This window comes from Polyodon spathula, chromosome 2 (assembly GCF_017654505.1).
Source record: "Polyodon spathula isolate WHYD16114869_AA chromosome 2, ASM1765450v1, whole genome shotgun sequence".
Taxonomy (NCBI): Eukaryota; Metazoa; Chordata; class Actinopteri; order Acipenseriformes; family Polyodontidae; genus Polyodon; species Polyodon spathula.
In genome coordinates, this window is record NC_054535.1 from 10,200,555 (window position 1) to 10,215,800 (window position 15,246).

Below are 15,246 nucleotides of genomic sequence, written 5' to 3' on the forward strand. Positions count from 1 at the left end.
ATTAAGATGCTCAATCAAAAATGTAGCAGGTTTTTGTCATTTCCATCTTGTTTTTACAATACATTTTAGGAGGACGAATCAGTTGAAGACAAAAGGCCACTGCGTCGGGGAAGATCATCTGAAATGCCTGCGAGAGCAAAGGGAACCAGTATGTTTCTGCAAACCTAAAATGACTGCTGCTGGTACAGTCTAGGGAAAATAACTCCACCTGAAACAGCAGACCAGTTCAAGTCAAGGATTTATATACACACGTAGTGCTTTCAGTTTATAAAGTTGGGCTGCTGTGTCAAAATATTTCTCTAGCTTAAAAACATCCAAGCTAGCATCCACTCCAGCGAAGGTGACCAGGACAAGTAAAAAAGAATGTCAAGAAAATGTGCTTGTCTTCTTTCAGCAGGCCTGTGACAATCGTACGTCAGTTTAATCGTACTGATTAATGGCAAGCCAAGGGTTTTTGTGGTGATGGGCTCTATCCTAACAAGCATTGAGTTTTGATCATCACTGCTGCGCAACGTGCAGGGTGAGTCCTACAACCAGAGATTGCAAGTTCGAATCCTGGTTGTGCGAGGCAGCAGGTCTTTGCAGGGGATTCCTACAGGCCAGGTGCAGAGTGAGCTTGGGGACGGAGATTGGTCTTTGTCCTCCAGAGGCCGGTAGCCTGAAGACATCTGCTGTCAAGTTCTTGGGTGTAAAAAGATGCATTTTGGCCTGGTGTTTACGCGCATATTACTGCGACACCTACCTGACCTGTTTAAAAGTACAGACTCTGGGCTTTCCAGTGACATGTTTGTTGTGTGTATGTGGTACTCCCAGCAGGAAATACAATCGCCTGAAGTGACAGAGTTCACAGCTTATGTTTCATTTTGAGTCAGTTGTTTTGCTCAGACATTAACGACAAATATATTTAAAAAAAAAAAAAAAAGTTATATGCATAAAAAAAAACCCCTAGACTAACTCACGGCAGGTACTGCAGTTCGGACACCGAGCATGCGGACATGACGCCTGGCTCAGGTCTCGCTGTGTCGTAAATGCCGTATCGATGCCATAAAGTCGAAGCAGGGTAACAATGCAAAAGAGTCATAAGTGCTGTGCGTCGTAAGTCAAAAGTTGAAGGATCGCCTGTACTTAAATCAATAGAATCTAAAAAAATAAAATAAAATATTCCCAATGGGAATGTGGTCTTTTTAAAACCAGTTTTATTTTTATTTGTGTTTTAGTAAATGTAACAAATGTTACCTTTCTGTCCTTTTACCCTAATGAAACAGATTTAAGGACCTGATAACTCCAGTCACACAAGCCCCAAGGGCCAGAGCAGCACAGTTTCTCTTACTATTTAACCAATCTGAGGTAACCCCTAAACAGCAAAATTATTGGGAATGCACAAACATGTAAACAAAAAAACTGAGGTTTATAACTAAATCATCAGTTTATTGTGTTATTCAGGGTACATGTGCCATGCTGGATTTTACCACAGCGTTCACCACAGCTCTGGTTACCATGCATACAAGTAACTTTGCAGACACATGTTTGGCAATAGTTTAAATCAACATAGATAAACATTCTAGTTCCAATTACGTATATACACCCGTAGCACACTATCAGCAACCCTTGTACAAAACAAGACAATAATTGATTCTTACTGTTGAGAAGTGTTTATGTAACATACTGAATTGCTTCTTTACACAATGTTGCTGAAGTAATCACTATAATATGGGTGAAAAAAACAAAAAGCTTGTGGAGATTTAATGGAAATGTAACATTTGTAATTTATACATGCTTAAAACCACAGTGTCCTACCACTTCCAGGGAGAGAGAGTATGTGCTTTAAATCAGCACTTCCCTAAATAGCAGCACGCATTGCTGTCTGCCCAGAGTGCATTTTTAATGCACGATTTAAATTGTAAAATAAAATTTAATCTGCAATCAACTGTTTAGTTGATTAATCGGTCTGATTTAATCTGTTAATCAGGCAGCCCTAATGTTTCATATATATAATTTACATTTTTTTTTTTTTTTTAAAGGCAAAACACCCAAGGAAGAGAATAAAGATGATGATGATCAGAAGTTTGAAAGTGTAAGTATTTGGGTATGATCTGCCAGTCAAAATGTCTGTGTAAGCACATTCAACAGGCTTGAGTTACCTGTTGCAATGACTTGCAGGATGAAGAATCTGAAAAGGAAACTAAGCCTCCTCGCAGAGGAAGGTCTTCCAAACAGCCCTCCACTCCACTCCAGGAAACTGGTAAGCGATTTTATTAGTTTCATGATTGGCACTTCCAAATGCGATGAAGCGGTACAATTCTACTTCGGCATTAGTGTGCTATATGATTGTGGGAATTGTAGTCATTTTAGTTGGCCTTCTGTTTTTGGCTCTTGGCTTGATTAATCAAGTTCAAACTTTGTTGAGCTGCTGAAGACTAGATCTCATGCAGCTTACACAACATTTACCAAGTTTGACGCCTGAATATTCTTGCTAGATCTGTTTGTTTTAAATTTTTGTCCTCTTTTTAGGTAAATCATCTAAAGAGAAGGAAGAGGAAAAGGCTGAAAACTCTGGAGATGTAAGTTTAAAAAAATAATTAAGTAGGAAACAAAGCTACATCTTGTTTAGGTAAAGACCACTCAGGCAAGTGGCACATTAGTAGGGCTGCTTGGCCTGTTAATAACTGGAAGAAACCCAAAACAGTGTGTCGTCCAGCTGAATCCTATAGAAACAGCTGCAGCACAAATCAAAGATAACAGCTATATTTGGTCGCTATTGCTGATCTTTTATTTTAATTTTACCTTGGATGCTACTTGCGCCACTTACATATTTTTTAATAAGGACAATGTAGTTGGGAAGAATGCTGTAACACTTAGAATTTAGAAAATAATTCCTTCTAAATTAAAAAAAAAAAATAAATAATAATTGTTTGTTTTGTAGGAGAGAAAATCAGAGAAGGTTGAGAAGAAAACTCCTTTACGCAGGGGGAGACGGTCTGCTGCACAAGGGAAAGAAACAGGCAAGTGTGAATGAAAATCTACCTGTTTGAGTAGCTGACTTAACCCTTTAAGGACTGCGATCGTGTGAACACGATAAAAAAAGCACTTTGCTTTGATGACTTACAGGGCCATTGTACTTTGCAGTACAGGCTTGCAACACATATCAATGGATAGGTGAGGAGGGACTGGTGGTTTTTTTTTTTTTTTTTGGTCCTTATTACTGATAATGGAATGAATGTATATTTTTTGTTTTATTTTGAGAAAATAATCGAGTAGTTTCCATTATTGCTTATAAAGACCCTGAGAATAAATGTGTATTATGTCATTGCAATCACTGAGGTTAAACAATGTCTTGTAATTTGCCCAAACATCAATATTACAAAACTTTCAGGAAGTATTGCAAGGTCCCTTGGGTCATAGAATAACACGTTTTTCTACATGTATCTCTAAAGCAGAATACATAATAAAAAACACATAACTTAAAACAAAAAAAAAAGTTTGTATGGTTTCTGAAGTACTTTATAGTGTTCCCCAGAGTGTTCTGAAAAAAATTACACCATTTCCAAGATGGTACTGTGTAGAATAGATTTTGAGTGGATTTTTATAGGAATAGAATCCAATGCATCCAAAAATGGTCCTGGGGGAGCATCCCACTGAAAAATGCGTGTTCCTGAAAGGGTTAAGGTATATTTAGGTTACATTAATTCCTTTGTTTTGTCCCATTCATTTAGGCAATCAGGATGAGGCTGAAGAAAAGCCAGATGTTGACTCTGAACAAAAACAGGATGAGGTAGGGTGATTAACTACGCATTAAAACTGTAGGAGTTCAAGCTTTGTGAATACAGTCTTGGTTGCATGTCCAGGCTAACAGTCGGTACTTCAGCAAGCACAATCCTTCCTTGTTGGATTGTTCGTGTTGAGAAGTTAGGGGTCATAGCACATGCTAGGTGCTGGAATGCTTCCAACTGGAGATCACCATGTGTGGCATTCAAACCTAGGCCTCTAATGTTGAAAGTAGTCTGAGGATTGTGAGCTAGCCCGGTGTGCCAGGTAAAGTAGTACAGTTGTGTTACACTGGTGTGTCACTTAATGAGCTCATATACTTATCAATGGTAGTGTCAAGCATGCAAGAAACACAACTTCATAAAAGTAAGCTTTTTATTTTAGAAAGAAGATGAAAGAACTGAACAAAAGATGTCTGGGCGCAGGGGAAGGCCTCCAAAACAGCTTTCCAAAGAAACAGGCAAGTTGATAAAAGGGAACCAATAATGCCAAAGCTTCAAAGGCATAATGTTCACTGTTGTACAACCCTGGATATGTGATGTGTTTTATACGTAGAAAGCCAGGAACAGTAATCCTATTTTCTACATGCTTATAACAGTTGTTTGGTTATGTGTCATACATTAGCAGCTTGAGAAATCAGCATCACCAAGGGAACACTACATGTTCTTGAATAATACTTGTGTAGAAGCATCTTTCAAAACATAATGCAACTTATTACCTTATCTAAAAGTGTAAGGCAGCAACATACCTAGAAGCCCCACAGCGGTCTTTCTGATGTTCTAGACCCCCCCCGGCAGGAAAGAATTGCTGCAACATAGGGTGAAGATGATCACTCAGTACCATTAAGTAGCGATTAGCATTGACCATGCTTTCTAAGGGAATGAGTGCAACCAACTATGCCAGGAAAATGTGCCCCACAACATTAAGGAACCAAAAGAACCCTTCACTGTTGGAACCAAGCACTCAGGGCTGTAGAGTTCTTTAGTTTGGTGCCACACGTGCACTCGTCCATTTGTTGAGGACATGGTGAAGGTTGATTCATCTGACCATATCGCATTTCTCCACTGCTCAGTAGTCCATTGCCTGTGCTCTTTGCACCACTGAACTCGCAAACGTGCATTGCCAGGTGTGATGAGCGGTTTGTGCACTGCAACCCGATTATGGTATCCCGCTCTGTGGAATTCTTGACGGACTGTTTTTGCTGAAACTGGCTGCTCGCGCCCCAGTATGAAATTTGCAGTCAATTGATGTGCAGTTGCTCGCCTGTTTTGCCTTGCACTTTTAATTAATGCACGGATATAACAATCCTGGAGTATGCGCTTCCGCCCACTGTTGCCCTTTGCTGATGATATCTTTCCCTTGGAGTTCCATGCCGACATCACCTTAGACACCGTTGCTCGTGAAACATCAGCAAGTTGAGCTGTCTTGGTCACAAAAGCTCCTGTTAAACGCGTCTCAACAATCACCTCTCTTTCAAAGTCACTGAGGTCTCCTCAGGCAACCAGGCCTGTACAGCATTTTTGTACATGACCCTAAGCATGCTGGGATGTTATTTGCTTAATTAACGCATGAGCCACACCTGTGTGGAAGCCCTTGCTTTCAATATACATTTACATCCCTCATTTACCCAGTTATTTCAGTTTTTTTTTGTCCAGTACGTGTATATGTATGTCTATTTATTTTACAAATCAAAACAAGAAAATGTAAATAAATAATCATCTGAACAGACATTGGTTTACAACATAAGAAAAAACAACTAAACAACTGAACAACGTAGATAAATAAACTTAGAAAAAAAAAAACATTTTACAGACGGTGCACACAGATAATGCGCTTGTCCACGCCGCCTTTCTGCACAGGGCACAGCTTTTCTTAAAAAATTTTATTGCACTTGCCAGCCTGGCATTGGTGTTTCTTGTGGCTCTCAATAAATACACGCTTAGCAGTCTCCCTATGTTCCAAATGCTTCTTTCAAAGTTCCTGTGTTAACTGTAAAATGTATTGTCTCCTTGGTAAATTCTTCGCTGTGCATACTTTGTAAAGTACCCAGGAGTTGATGGCTGCTAGATCCAATACATTGTAAAACACCTGAACAGACCACCGTCGGGAGCCAGCTTTCACGGAATACTTCCATGCTAACTTATCCAAAACATTAACTCCATATTTTGTTGCGTAGTAAAACTCTGCGGTCTCTGGTATTTATTTTCATTAGTCCCGATGCTAATCGACTGACCAAAGCAGCACAGCTGGCAAGCAGGCATCAGCCTTCAAAAGGCTGATTGAAAACTATAGACTGTCAGTCATTCACTCTGACAGAGAGTAGAGACTAATCTGATTACACCTAAACACAGTGCAAACTGGTATATAAAAATAATAAAGCACAATACCGTTCTGTATAATTTAAAATACAATTGTTTTGTGTGTGGCTGTCAGTGTGACTCCTCCCAGGGCTTTAACTCCTTTATTTCTTCACTCCCGTGTTTCATGCTTTCTGAGCATATTTAATACATACTGACAGAAAGGTACATGAACACGCAACCCCATATGTATTACACGACTGGAGAAAATTGCATTTTAAAACCAAAAAACGCCAAAATGACCGTTGCGGGGCTTCTAGTGTTAATACTTGTGTATTTAGCTTAGATTATTCAAAATTCTGAAAGGTATTGACAGTGTCGACCCAAGGGACTTTTTCAGCCTGAAAAAAGAAACATGGACCAGGGGTCACAAATGGAGATTAGACAAAGGGGCATTCAGAACAGAAAATAGGAGGCACTTTTTTACACAGAGAATTGTGAGGGTCTGGAACCAACTCCCCAGTAATGTTGTTGAAGCTGCCACCCTGGGATCCTTCAAGAAGCTGCTTGATGAGATTCTGGGATCAATAAGCTACTAACAACCAAACGAGCAAGATGGGCCGAATGGCCTCCTCTTGGCCTTATGTTCTTATTATTTTGAAGTGGTATTGCTCTTTTTAAAGCTGAATTTGATTTTATTTATAGATAAACCATCAAAGATGCAAAATGAAGAAAAGAATAGACAGACCCCTGATGCAGATTCCAAAGATGTAAGTTTGACTCATTGGTACATTTAAAAAAAAAAAAAAAAAAAAAAAAAAAAAAAAAAACAGAACAAAAAAACCTTATCGATATGGATATTTATTTTTTTTTCATTTAGGAGGAAGAGACAGAAAATGAGGGAAAAGTCACAAAAAGGGGAAGAGCAAAGTATCCACCCAAGGAGTCCAAAGATACAAGTGAGTCATATGACTAGAAATACTGTATGGAGACAAGTGTTATTCATTTCTGTGGCCAATGCACTGAGATTCTATTGAGGTTTACATAGCTAAGCAAGAAAGGTAGACTGTTGGGATTGTTGTAACTTTGTTCTGATTTCAGATTGTTTTATTTAGGCCCCTGTGCCATTTATTTCTGTTTTATTTATTTATTTTTTAGGCAAGTCAACCAGAAAGAGAAAGTGTTCTGAAGAATCTGATGAGTCAGATGATGTGAGTGTGTTTTAACATTTTAAACAAATAGTCATTGTTATAATTATGGAAATGTGTAACTTTTTTTCAAGGGCATTTTCTTGAAATTTGCCATACGTTACAGATCTCCATGTAATCTGTTTTCACAGGAGACACGGGTATGCCAACAACTCCTTACGAAATTAAAAAGTATTTTTGACTAGGCCACAAAATCAGACCAGGTGTATGTGGACCCTCAATCTAGGACATCTACTTTTAATCTAAATGTGTCATTTCAGGAGAATGAACCTGAAAAGTCTGAAGATAAGAAACCTGCACCAAAGAAACGGCCTCCAAAGCGTGCGTGTAGTGACAGTGGTGAGATTTCATCAAGAGTGAAGAATACGTAAACCCTCACAACAGACCTTGATTTGGTTGATTTCTGGATTTTGCTCTTTGCAGGTAGTCCAACCGAGGAGCCAGGAGACGAGGACGAAGACTATGACGAGGAAGAAGAAAGAACAAATGATACAAAAGCAAGAAATGTAAGCCATCTTTTGAATACACAGCTGCCTGCTTAACTCAAAAAAGAGAAACAGCCAAATCACTGCCCCGTTTCTGATTTTTGAGGATTTACAAAGTATGAAACAAGCAATATAGCATTACATCTTGACATGAAAAAGTAAGCCTGCATTTTTACATTTTCATATGCTGTAGTATGGGTTGCAGAAATCAAGAACATACATTTTGGAGGACATTACAAGAAATGTGAACATGAACAGTCCTATTTATCTGGTGGAAACTGTTAAATGGCAATTTGTATGTTGAGTTTTTTTTTTTTTTTTCTATTGTAGGATGAAGACAAAGAAAAAACAATGGAGAAGAAAAATGTTCGAAGATCCTCCAAAGGTAGTCCAGCAGAGGAATCGGGTATGTCTATTTTAATTCCTCATTTAACAATACGTGAACCTTAAAGTGAGCTCATTGGGCAGCACTTGAAAATCCAGAGAGATCACATACCGTAGATACTTCAAAAAAGAAATTGCTGAAATGGAATTACCTGTGTTGTGGGTTTTCATTTGTTAGTTCCTCAGCATAATGTGTCAGTTACTTCACTTCAATATGGCGCAAGCCATTACTCCCTTTTAATATGTGTAATCTACCTTTATAAGCCATTTTATTTAATTTTTTTCAAAAAGAAAAGCAAGATTCGGATAAGAAAGATAAAAAAACTGAACTGGAAGGAAATGAGGATGAGGAAGGAGAAGATGACGGTGATGATGAGGAGGAAGGGGAGGAGGAGGAGGAGACACAGATAAGAGCTACTACACGTTCTGCTTCGAGGCTGGAGGCTGAGAGGTAATGCCTTAGTCAACATGAAGGGAATTGATCGAGTTCCTGTATATCGTGTAAGGCTGGATTAAATGTATAGTGAATAGCACATGATGTCTGAATTTAAGTGTGCCATGACGAGATTGTCATTTTTTTTTTTATTGTAAGCAAAACTTTTACCATATCTACAATAGAAACAAAAATAGGCTTGAATTGAAGCTGTTTTATTTAGGTTATTCCATTTTTTCATTTAGTTCATATTATATAAATTCCCCACTAATGCAATGTATTTTTTTTTCCTTCATAAAAATGTATCATTGATTCATTTGAATACCTTTGTTTTGATGCTGTTCTGTTCTTCTAGAAACAAACCCAGTAAACCTTCTACACGGGCAGTCAGGAAACTCGACACCTCAGACTCTGTCCGGGAAAAACCTTCTACATCCGCCAAGGAAAAAGCATCCCCTGCTCATGCTACAACAACACGGTATGGGTGGATAATAGAGTGAGACTATGTATTTATTTTTATTTATTTATTTAGATGGCTCATTTAACTCTTTTGCAGTCCATTTATTCAGCGCTTGTCAGACGCGTCAGATCCAATTTATTTACACACGTGCTGTTTAAAATATATATTTTCAGAGTAAAACAGGTTTAAAAGGCACTGAATCGCAAAAGGACACTGTACTGTATCGACAGCCAAGCCCCACCCCTTGTTTGCTGTATTTTTAGACGTGCATACTGATAAATCACTTGTTTTATCACCAAATTCCTCAATAATGCAATCCAAGTCATTATTTTATTACTGTAACTTTTCAAAAAGCTCTGCAAATGTCTGTGATATTCTTTGAGCGCCGGATGTAGAAGCAGCTTCCTTCCTTTGTTACGTCCATGTTATCTCTATTCTCTGTTCAGCTTCTCTCGGCTCCTATCGGTCTCGAGACCTGGCCTGACATATGACTGCAAAGGGTTCAGAGTATATTAATGCTTAATGCCTTGTTGCTCAGTCGTTGGTAGCAGTTAACAATTGATTAGTTGATTTGATCAGTTCAAGAGTCCATTCAATTAGTTCAAGAGTCCTTGCAAGGATGTCATTTACTGAGAGTGGTAAGTGTAACTTATGTATACTGTGTATATAAAGCCTGTAAATGGTCTCACATTTGTAAAGTGTTGCATTGAGATAATGATGACGTATTGAGAAACCCAGACTGTATTTTCGCTATTTTGTTTTTGTATAGATCAAGAGTCCAGCCCTCCCCAGCAAGTAAGCAGGGACGTAGACGTGAAACCAGTCCCCCTGCGGCCCGCACACGGGGGGGACAAAAAACAGAGGAGCCCCCTTCTAAAAGGACCAAGCGATAAACTGAAATGCTGTCAGAGGTAGTGAATGTTGTGGGAGTTCCTAATCCAGGACTGCCTAAATAGGTAGTCAAGGTGGCAGGTTTTAAAAATAGATACATTTGATGTTTGATTTAATGGGTTTGATTTGAAGACTGAGCATTTCTGCATAATTAATTAAATTGATTATGAGATTGTCATTTAATCAGCGTAGGTTAACCATCTGTACAGCATATAAAGAATGTTTACTTAAACTGTATGTTCTTGCTCCAGTGGTTTTCGAAGCCATAGAAGGAGTCATTTTGCCTCTGTTATACATGCAAATCGATATTTTGGAAGCCTATGGAAAACTATGTAAATATATCCAAAAGTATGCTTTTATGTTTAAAAAAAAAAAAAAAGAAACTGTATGACTGTTGTCATATTCATTCTATGAATGTTGTAATGCAGTGCAGGTATGTATTTCTTTTTTATTATATTGTAACTTCATGTTTTGATTGGTTTTCTTAATTTTACAAACATTAACTGTAATGTACTTTTGTTATAAAAGAAAACAAAAGACTCATGAAAAAAGTTTGCCCTTTTAATACACCATGTTTATCTTGAGTGAAAATGTTTGTTGAAACAAATGATGTGCTGTTGTTTCAAATTGGTAACCACATATAAAAAGCTGTATCCTTTTCTTCAGTTACTGTGTTAGAAGTGTTTTTTGGTCATCATTTGTACACCTTTTAGCATTAAAACATCAGTTTTAGAATCCTGATTTTAAGTGTTTTGCTACTTTCAAACTTATAAAACCTGGATGCCTTGTGTATGAATCAACCAGGAGAGCTGTCCAGACATTTTTTGAAATACACAGATACAATTTATAAATGGAAGCAAATTTAAGAATAATTTAATATAGTATAATACTAAAAACAATGCAAGATCAAAAAGCATTGATGGTCGTCTCACTATAGTTCAGTACGTTACATGACTGGTTTGAATGGTTGTGTCCTGACTGTATAAATGCGTCAGTGTGGTTGATGTGTGAGGTGAACGGTTGTGTCCTGTTCTGTGTGAATGCGCCAGTCCGTCTGATTAGATTCATAAGTCGTTAGAAGTTGTATTCCTGGCTGGCAGTCTTGATTCTTGTATTTCAGATGTCTCCAGATTCAAGGTCCAGTTGTTTTACACCTAAGCAAAACAAAACTAAACAAAAAAACACTTTAGGTAAGCTAATTGGTATTATGCAGACATTTGTTTTAATTCTACTATTTTAGGTTTGTAAATTATAAGGGTTCGATTTTGTTACCTTGTTTTAAAGGAACACAAATAACATCATCTTGCTCAGCCCAAGGTAGCAGGTGCTATGGAAAACAAATAACACTGGATGTTAGAGCAAATACATGAAATTACATTATTTTAAGAGAATTAAGTGGTGTATTTTATTTATTTTTTCTGTGTGCCCTATTCCCAGAAATACATGCCAAATATTATACAAATTAGATAATAAAGGGCTAGCAGTTAGTAGAGTTGTCTGTAACCCGTGTGTTTTATATTTATTATATTTGGTAATGTTAATAAATCACCCAGTTTAGAATATGTAGCAGACTAGTAACATCGATTTAAAGGGTAAAAGTGGAGCCTCTGCTGTTTTTTGTGATGTAAAGAAATATTGGAGCAACCAAAACTGTTGTAAAGCAAGTTGATCAGTCATTTAGCCTCTTGACACAAGTATTGTATGTCATGTGGTATCTGTCAGTTACCAAAACTGCGTTCAATAAGGTGAAAATGCTACCTGAGGTATGACTCCCGGCTTCAACACAGGATAGCACATCTGTCAGCTTGAGGATTTGTAAAGCTTGTTGTAGTTCCCCTTTTGAAACAGTCTCCCCTTTTTCTCTTTTCTTCTGTTTAATCAGCTGCAGCATCTGATATTTTTGCTCTTTAATATCAAATAAGTGTTCCTGCTTAATTCCCTCCATTTCAGGGTCAGTGAGGCCAAGGATTCTCATTAAGTGTTTCCAGTCTACATCAGTGACGTTACCCAACACAGTATACAGGAATTTGTCGCTGACATCTTAAATAGAAAAACAAAAAGACTGAGGCCTCATTTTAAACAACTGAATGAACACAAATATGTGAGGACGTTTTATTTAAGGGGTGTAGTTGATGAAATAATTCCATAGATAACTGTTATGCACTTCCTTTTGCATTGTGATCTTGTGTGTGCACGTTAGAAACAAGCACATTTTAAACATGCTTTTTCAGTTTTAAAAATGTTATCTGTTAACTGTTATCAAACCCTAGTATGATAACAATTAACATATCATTTTTAAAATTGAAAAGGACAGCTCTCAGTGTGCATGTCTTACTGAACACTGGCTGTTTTCCAAACTAAGTCTTTGTCTTATGTCAACAAAGTTTTCTTGTAGACAAACACAAATTTATACATCATAGAGCGTATCACAGTGGCTATGATATAAAGCAGGGGCCTCGAACCCTGGTTTTGTAGTGCCCCTATCCGGCAGGTTTTATAGGTGTCTTTACATCATCAGTGTCTAAAGATCTGGAACACCTGTTAATTGTGACTAATAAAGCCAATAATTAGTTCAATTAAGTAAGCGAGAGATTGTTTGAAATGAAAACCAGCAGCCACGGTAGCTCTCCAGGACCAGGGTTGGTGACTCCTGATATAAAGGAACCTACCTTCGTTCTGTTCAGGCGTAGTAGTGAGTAATCTTCTATTATCTGGAAAAATATATTTAAAAGGGAACAGGTTTAAGTTCAGTTTTGATCAGGCCCCAGATTGGTTCATCTGGTAGAAACGCAGCAATGTGGTGAGCAGGTTAAAGGTTGGTTCATACTTCAGACTCCGACATCGTTTCTGGTCTCTGGTCTCCGAACCTGTGCGACAGGTTGGAATTAAGTCAGCCACACTCTTGCGTAAACATCCACATTCATGTAACCCCGCACTTGGAGTATAGAGATGCCCAAATAACAGAAACAGCATTGGTGTACATTAGGGCTAGTTCTGTCGCAGTTGATTGTAATTCGTCAGGCACGGAACGCTATAAAAGCTGTGCAGCTTCACTCCGACCATGCAGCCAATGTTGACATTTTTTAACGTTATCTGACCCTATGCGATTTCAGGTCACAGACGCATGAGAAAAGGCTGTACGACTTTCCAACAAAGATGCATGTCGCAAGAGTGTGGATACGTAATTCCAACCTGTCGCTGAAAAAATGATGTCAGAATCTGAAGTGTAAACCAACTTTCATTCATAAAAAAAAATAGAAACCGACTGGAGAGAATGTAAAGCTCAGTGGAGAAAACTGCGTGATAGATTTGTGAAGAGCAAGAAAACCCTGAAGTAAAGGGTGGAGTAGGAAGCTTGTGCCCACACTTTGCTGAGAATTGCCAGTTGCAGTGTGACTGTAAGTAATTCTGCAGGTGTCACGGCATCACTGTAGTACAGCTCTCTGACTCGCTGACATCCGCTTTCAAGTTCCTTGGTGATAAAGGAAGCTGGCTTGGTCGTGGGATCGAAAGACATGCACTGAACCTGCGGGTTTCCTGAGCCATGTAGGGAATTGCTGTGGCGAGGGAAAAGTGATTGAGCATTCCAAATTAACAGAAAATTGGGGGTAAAATAATACTTGGACACATTAAATTTAGTTGGATCATCTTGAAGGAGAAGACTTGATCGATGAACTATTAGCATTTTGATCAAAGTAGGAGCTTTGTTAGGAGCTTTGTCATATATTCAAAATCACTGCGCTGCCCACAGAATTTAAAGTATCGGTAGCAATCTTGTTTACAATAAATAATTTGCACAGAGTTACTTTCTCCTCCCTGTCATTAGATTGTTTCAATATTAAAGTCAGTTCTAGTATTTGGAACCTGGCTGTTGTTATGGATTCCTTTTAACCTTTGAATCTCACGTTCGCAGTGTTGTTAGGACAGCCTTTTTTCACCTCCGTAATATTGCCCGTTTAAGTCCTTATCTATCATCAGTAGGTGCAGAAAGGTTAGTTCATGCACGCATCAGCTCGAGATTGGATTACTGCAACGCTTTGTTCTGTGGCCTTCCTAATAATACTCTTAGAAGGCTCCAACATGTCCAGAATGCTGCTGCTCGTATCCTGATGTAGCAGGTCGCTACTTTTGTGTTTGTTTATTGTTTTCATTACTTTCATTTTTCAAATGCCCCCTCATCTTTTGTCCCTGTCCTTGCACCAATCAAAGGATGATCCCCATTACCTGGATCATTTAAAAGGCTGGGTTTTATAGACAAGGAGAGAACGGAATAGGAAGCAGAATGTAAGGGAACGGGAGGTGACCGTATGGCTGGTCAGCAGTCTGTGCAATGCCATGGCAGTGTGTTTAAAAGGATTTTGTATGTGGTCTGTGAGTAGCTGCAGTAACATTGAAGTATGAGACGTGAGTAAGCCAGTTTGATTAGGATCTTCTAGTCAGCTGCCTTCGTTGGTTGTCGTGAAATCCTTCAATGGACTGACTAGTTTAGAACTTATTGTTTCAAAGCAGGAAGTTTGTTTTCATTACATAGCTGGCTACTCTTGGACCACCACACGCTTGATGTCCTGACAGCTTGCCGCTCCCCCCATTAGTTTGTGTTTTAATGCTTCCGTTCTTTTAGATATCCCCCTGGTTGTTTGATTCTGTTTTTATGTACTGTACTTGTACTCTACTCTCATGTAATGCAAATCATTATTATGACTGTTTTTGTTAAATTCCTGTAATAGGACTAGTCTCCAGCTTGCAGTGTGATTACTTGATAAATGGTCTGCACTATCAGAAATAACCCACCTGCTTTGTGTGTATAAAAAATGGAATAGTTAATTATAATAGCAATGTGTTGCACTTTGACCGTTTGTTTTTATTGGTTTGTATATGTGTGATTTAAAGATGTGTTTGGTGTATTTGATTTGTTTATTTTACTATTCTGATTAGTATTTATTAGCATTTTTGCAGCTGATATATAAGTGTTCTTAACTCTTTTGTCACATCTGCACCGTTACATACTGTCAATGGTAGTAGTATTGTTTGTTATTGTGCATATTTATGATCCAAGGCTGTGTCCTCTCCAAATAAAATCTGGAATTAATTTTAATCATTGTAGTTTGTGTGCTCCTTCTGATTTGTATCCCAGCTCCACACTCTATAAAAGAACCTACTTAAGAGACATGTTTTACCATTTGTTTTAATTCTGAGTGCGTAATTTCCTCTGTGGCGTAGTCAGGCTATACTATTTTGTCCTTTTTGTGGCCTTCCCCTGCTCTGTCTCGGCGGTCAGGTGCTACATTTCTAACTAGATAAAAAGCTTGTGATCATATTTCAC

General features: G+C 38.2%; 2 protein-coding genes across 3 annotated transcripts in view; one reads left to right on the top strand and one right to left on the bottom strand.

Moving 5' to 3' along the window:
• On the top strand, positions 1-10,588 carry LOC121329962 (ABC transporter F family member 4-like). 2 transcript variants are annotated; one of them, XM_041276119.1, is made up of 16 exons: positions 1-148; positions 2,022-2,074; positions 2,161-2,242; positions 2,512-2,561; positions 2,924-3,002; positions 3,714-3,772; positions 4,150-4,225; positions 6,768-6,832; positions 6,943-7,021; positions 7,221-7,273; positions 7,531-7,591; positions 7,694-7,776; positions 8,086-8,161; positions 8,431-8,590; positions 8,928-9,050; positions 9,802-10,588. In XM_041276119.1, exons 1-16 carry the CDS (start codon positions 124-126, stop codon positions 9,923-9,925), a joined length of 1,248 nt encoding a protein of 415 aa, XP_041132053.1. In that variant the 5' UTR covers positions 1-123; the 3' UTR covers positions 9,926-10,588. The 2 variants fall into 2 exon arrangements, with proteins under 2 accessions (XP_041132053.1, XP_041132045.1); XM_041276111.1 differs by having other exon boundaries at positions 8-148; positions 7,531-7,609.
• The window catches only part of LOC121329974, a 19,759-nt gene continuing 14,976 nt past the window's right edge, over positions 10,464-15,246 (bottom strand). The window contains exons 5-8 of the mRNA XM_041276133.1: positions 12,593-12,634; positions 11,682-11,963; positions 11,196-11,250; positions 10,464-11,092 (exon numbers count right to left, since the gene is read on the bottom strand). Coding sequence (XP_041132067.1) covers positions 11,231-11,250; positions 11,682-11,963; positions 12,593-12,634 — 344 coding nt within the window. The 3' untranslated portion in view covers positions 10,464-11,092; positions 11,196-11,230. The remainder of the gene's footprint in view (positions 11,093-11,195; positions 11,251-11,681; positions 11,964-12,592; positions 12,635-15,246) is intronic.

Coding starts and splice junctions, on each gene's coding strand:
- LOC121329962 (XM_041276111.1), top strand. CDS start 124: ATGCCTGCGAGAGCAAAGGGAACCA. Junction 3,003..3,713: donor TGCACAAGGGAAAGAAACAG/GCAAGTGTGAAT, acceptor CCATTCATTTAG/GCAATCAGGATGAGGCTGAA. Junction 4,226..6,767: donor ACAGCTTTCCAAAGAAACAG/GCAAGTTGATAA, acceptor TTTTATTTATAG/ATAAACCATCAAAGATGCAA.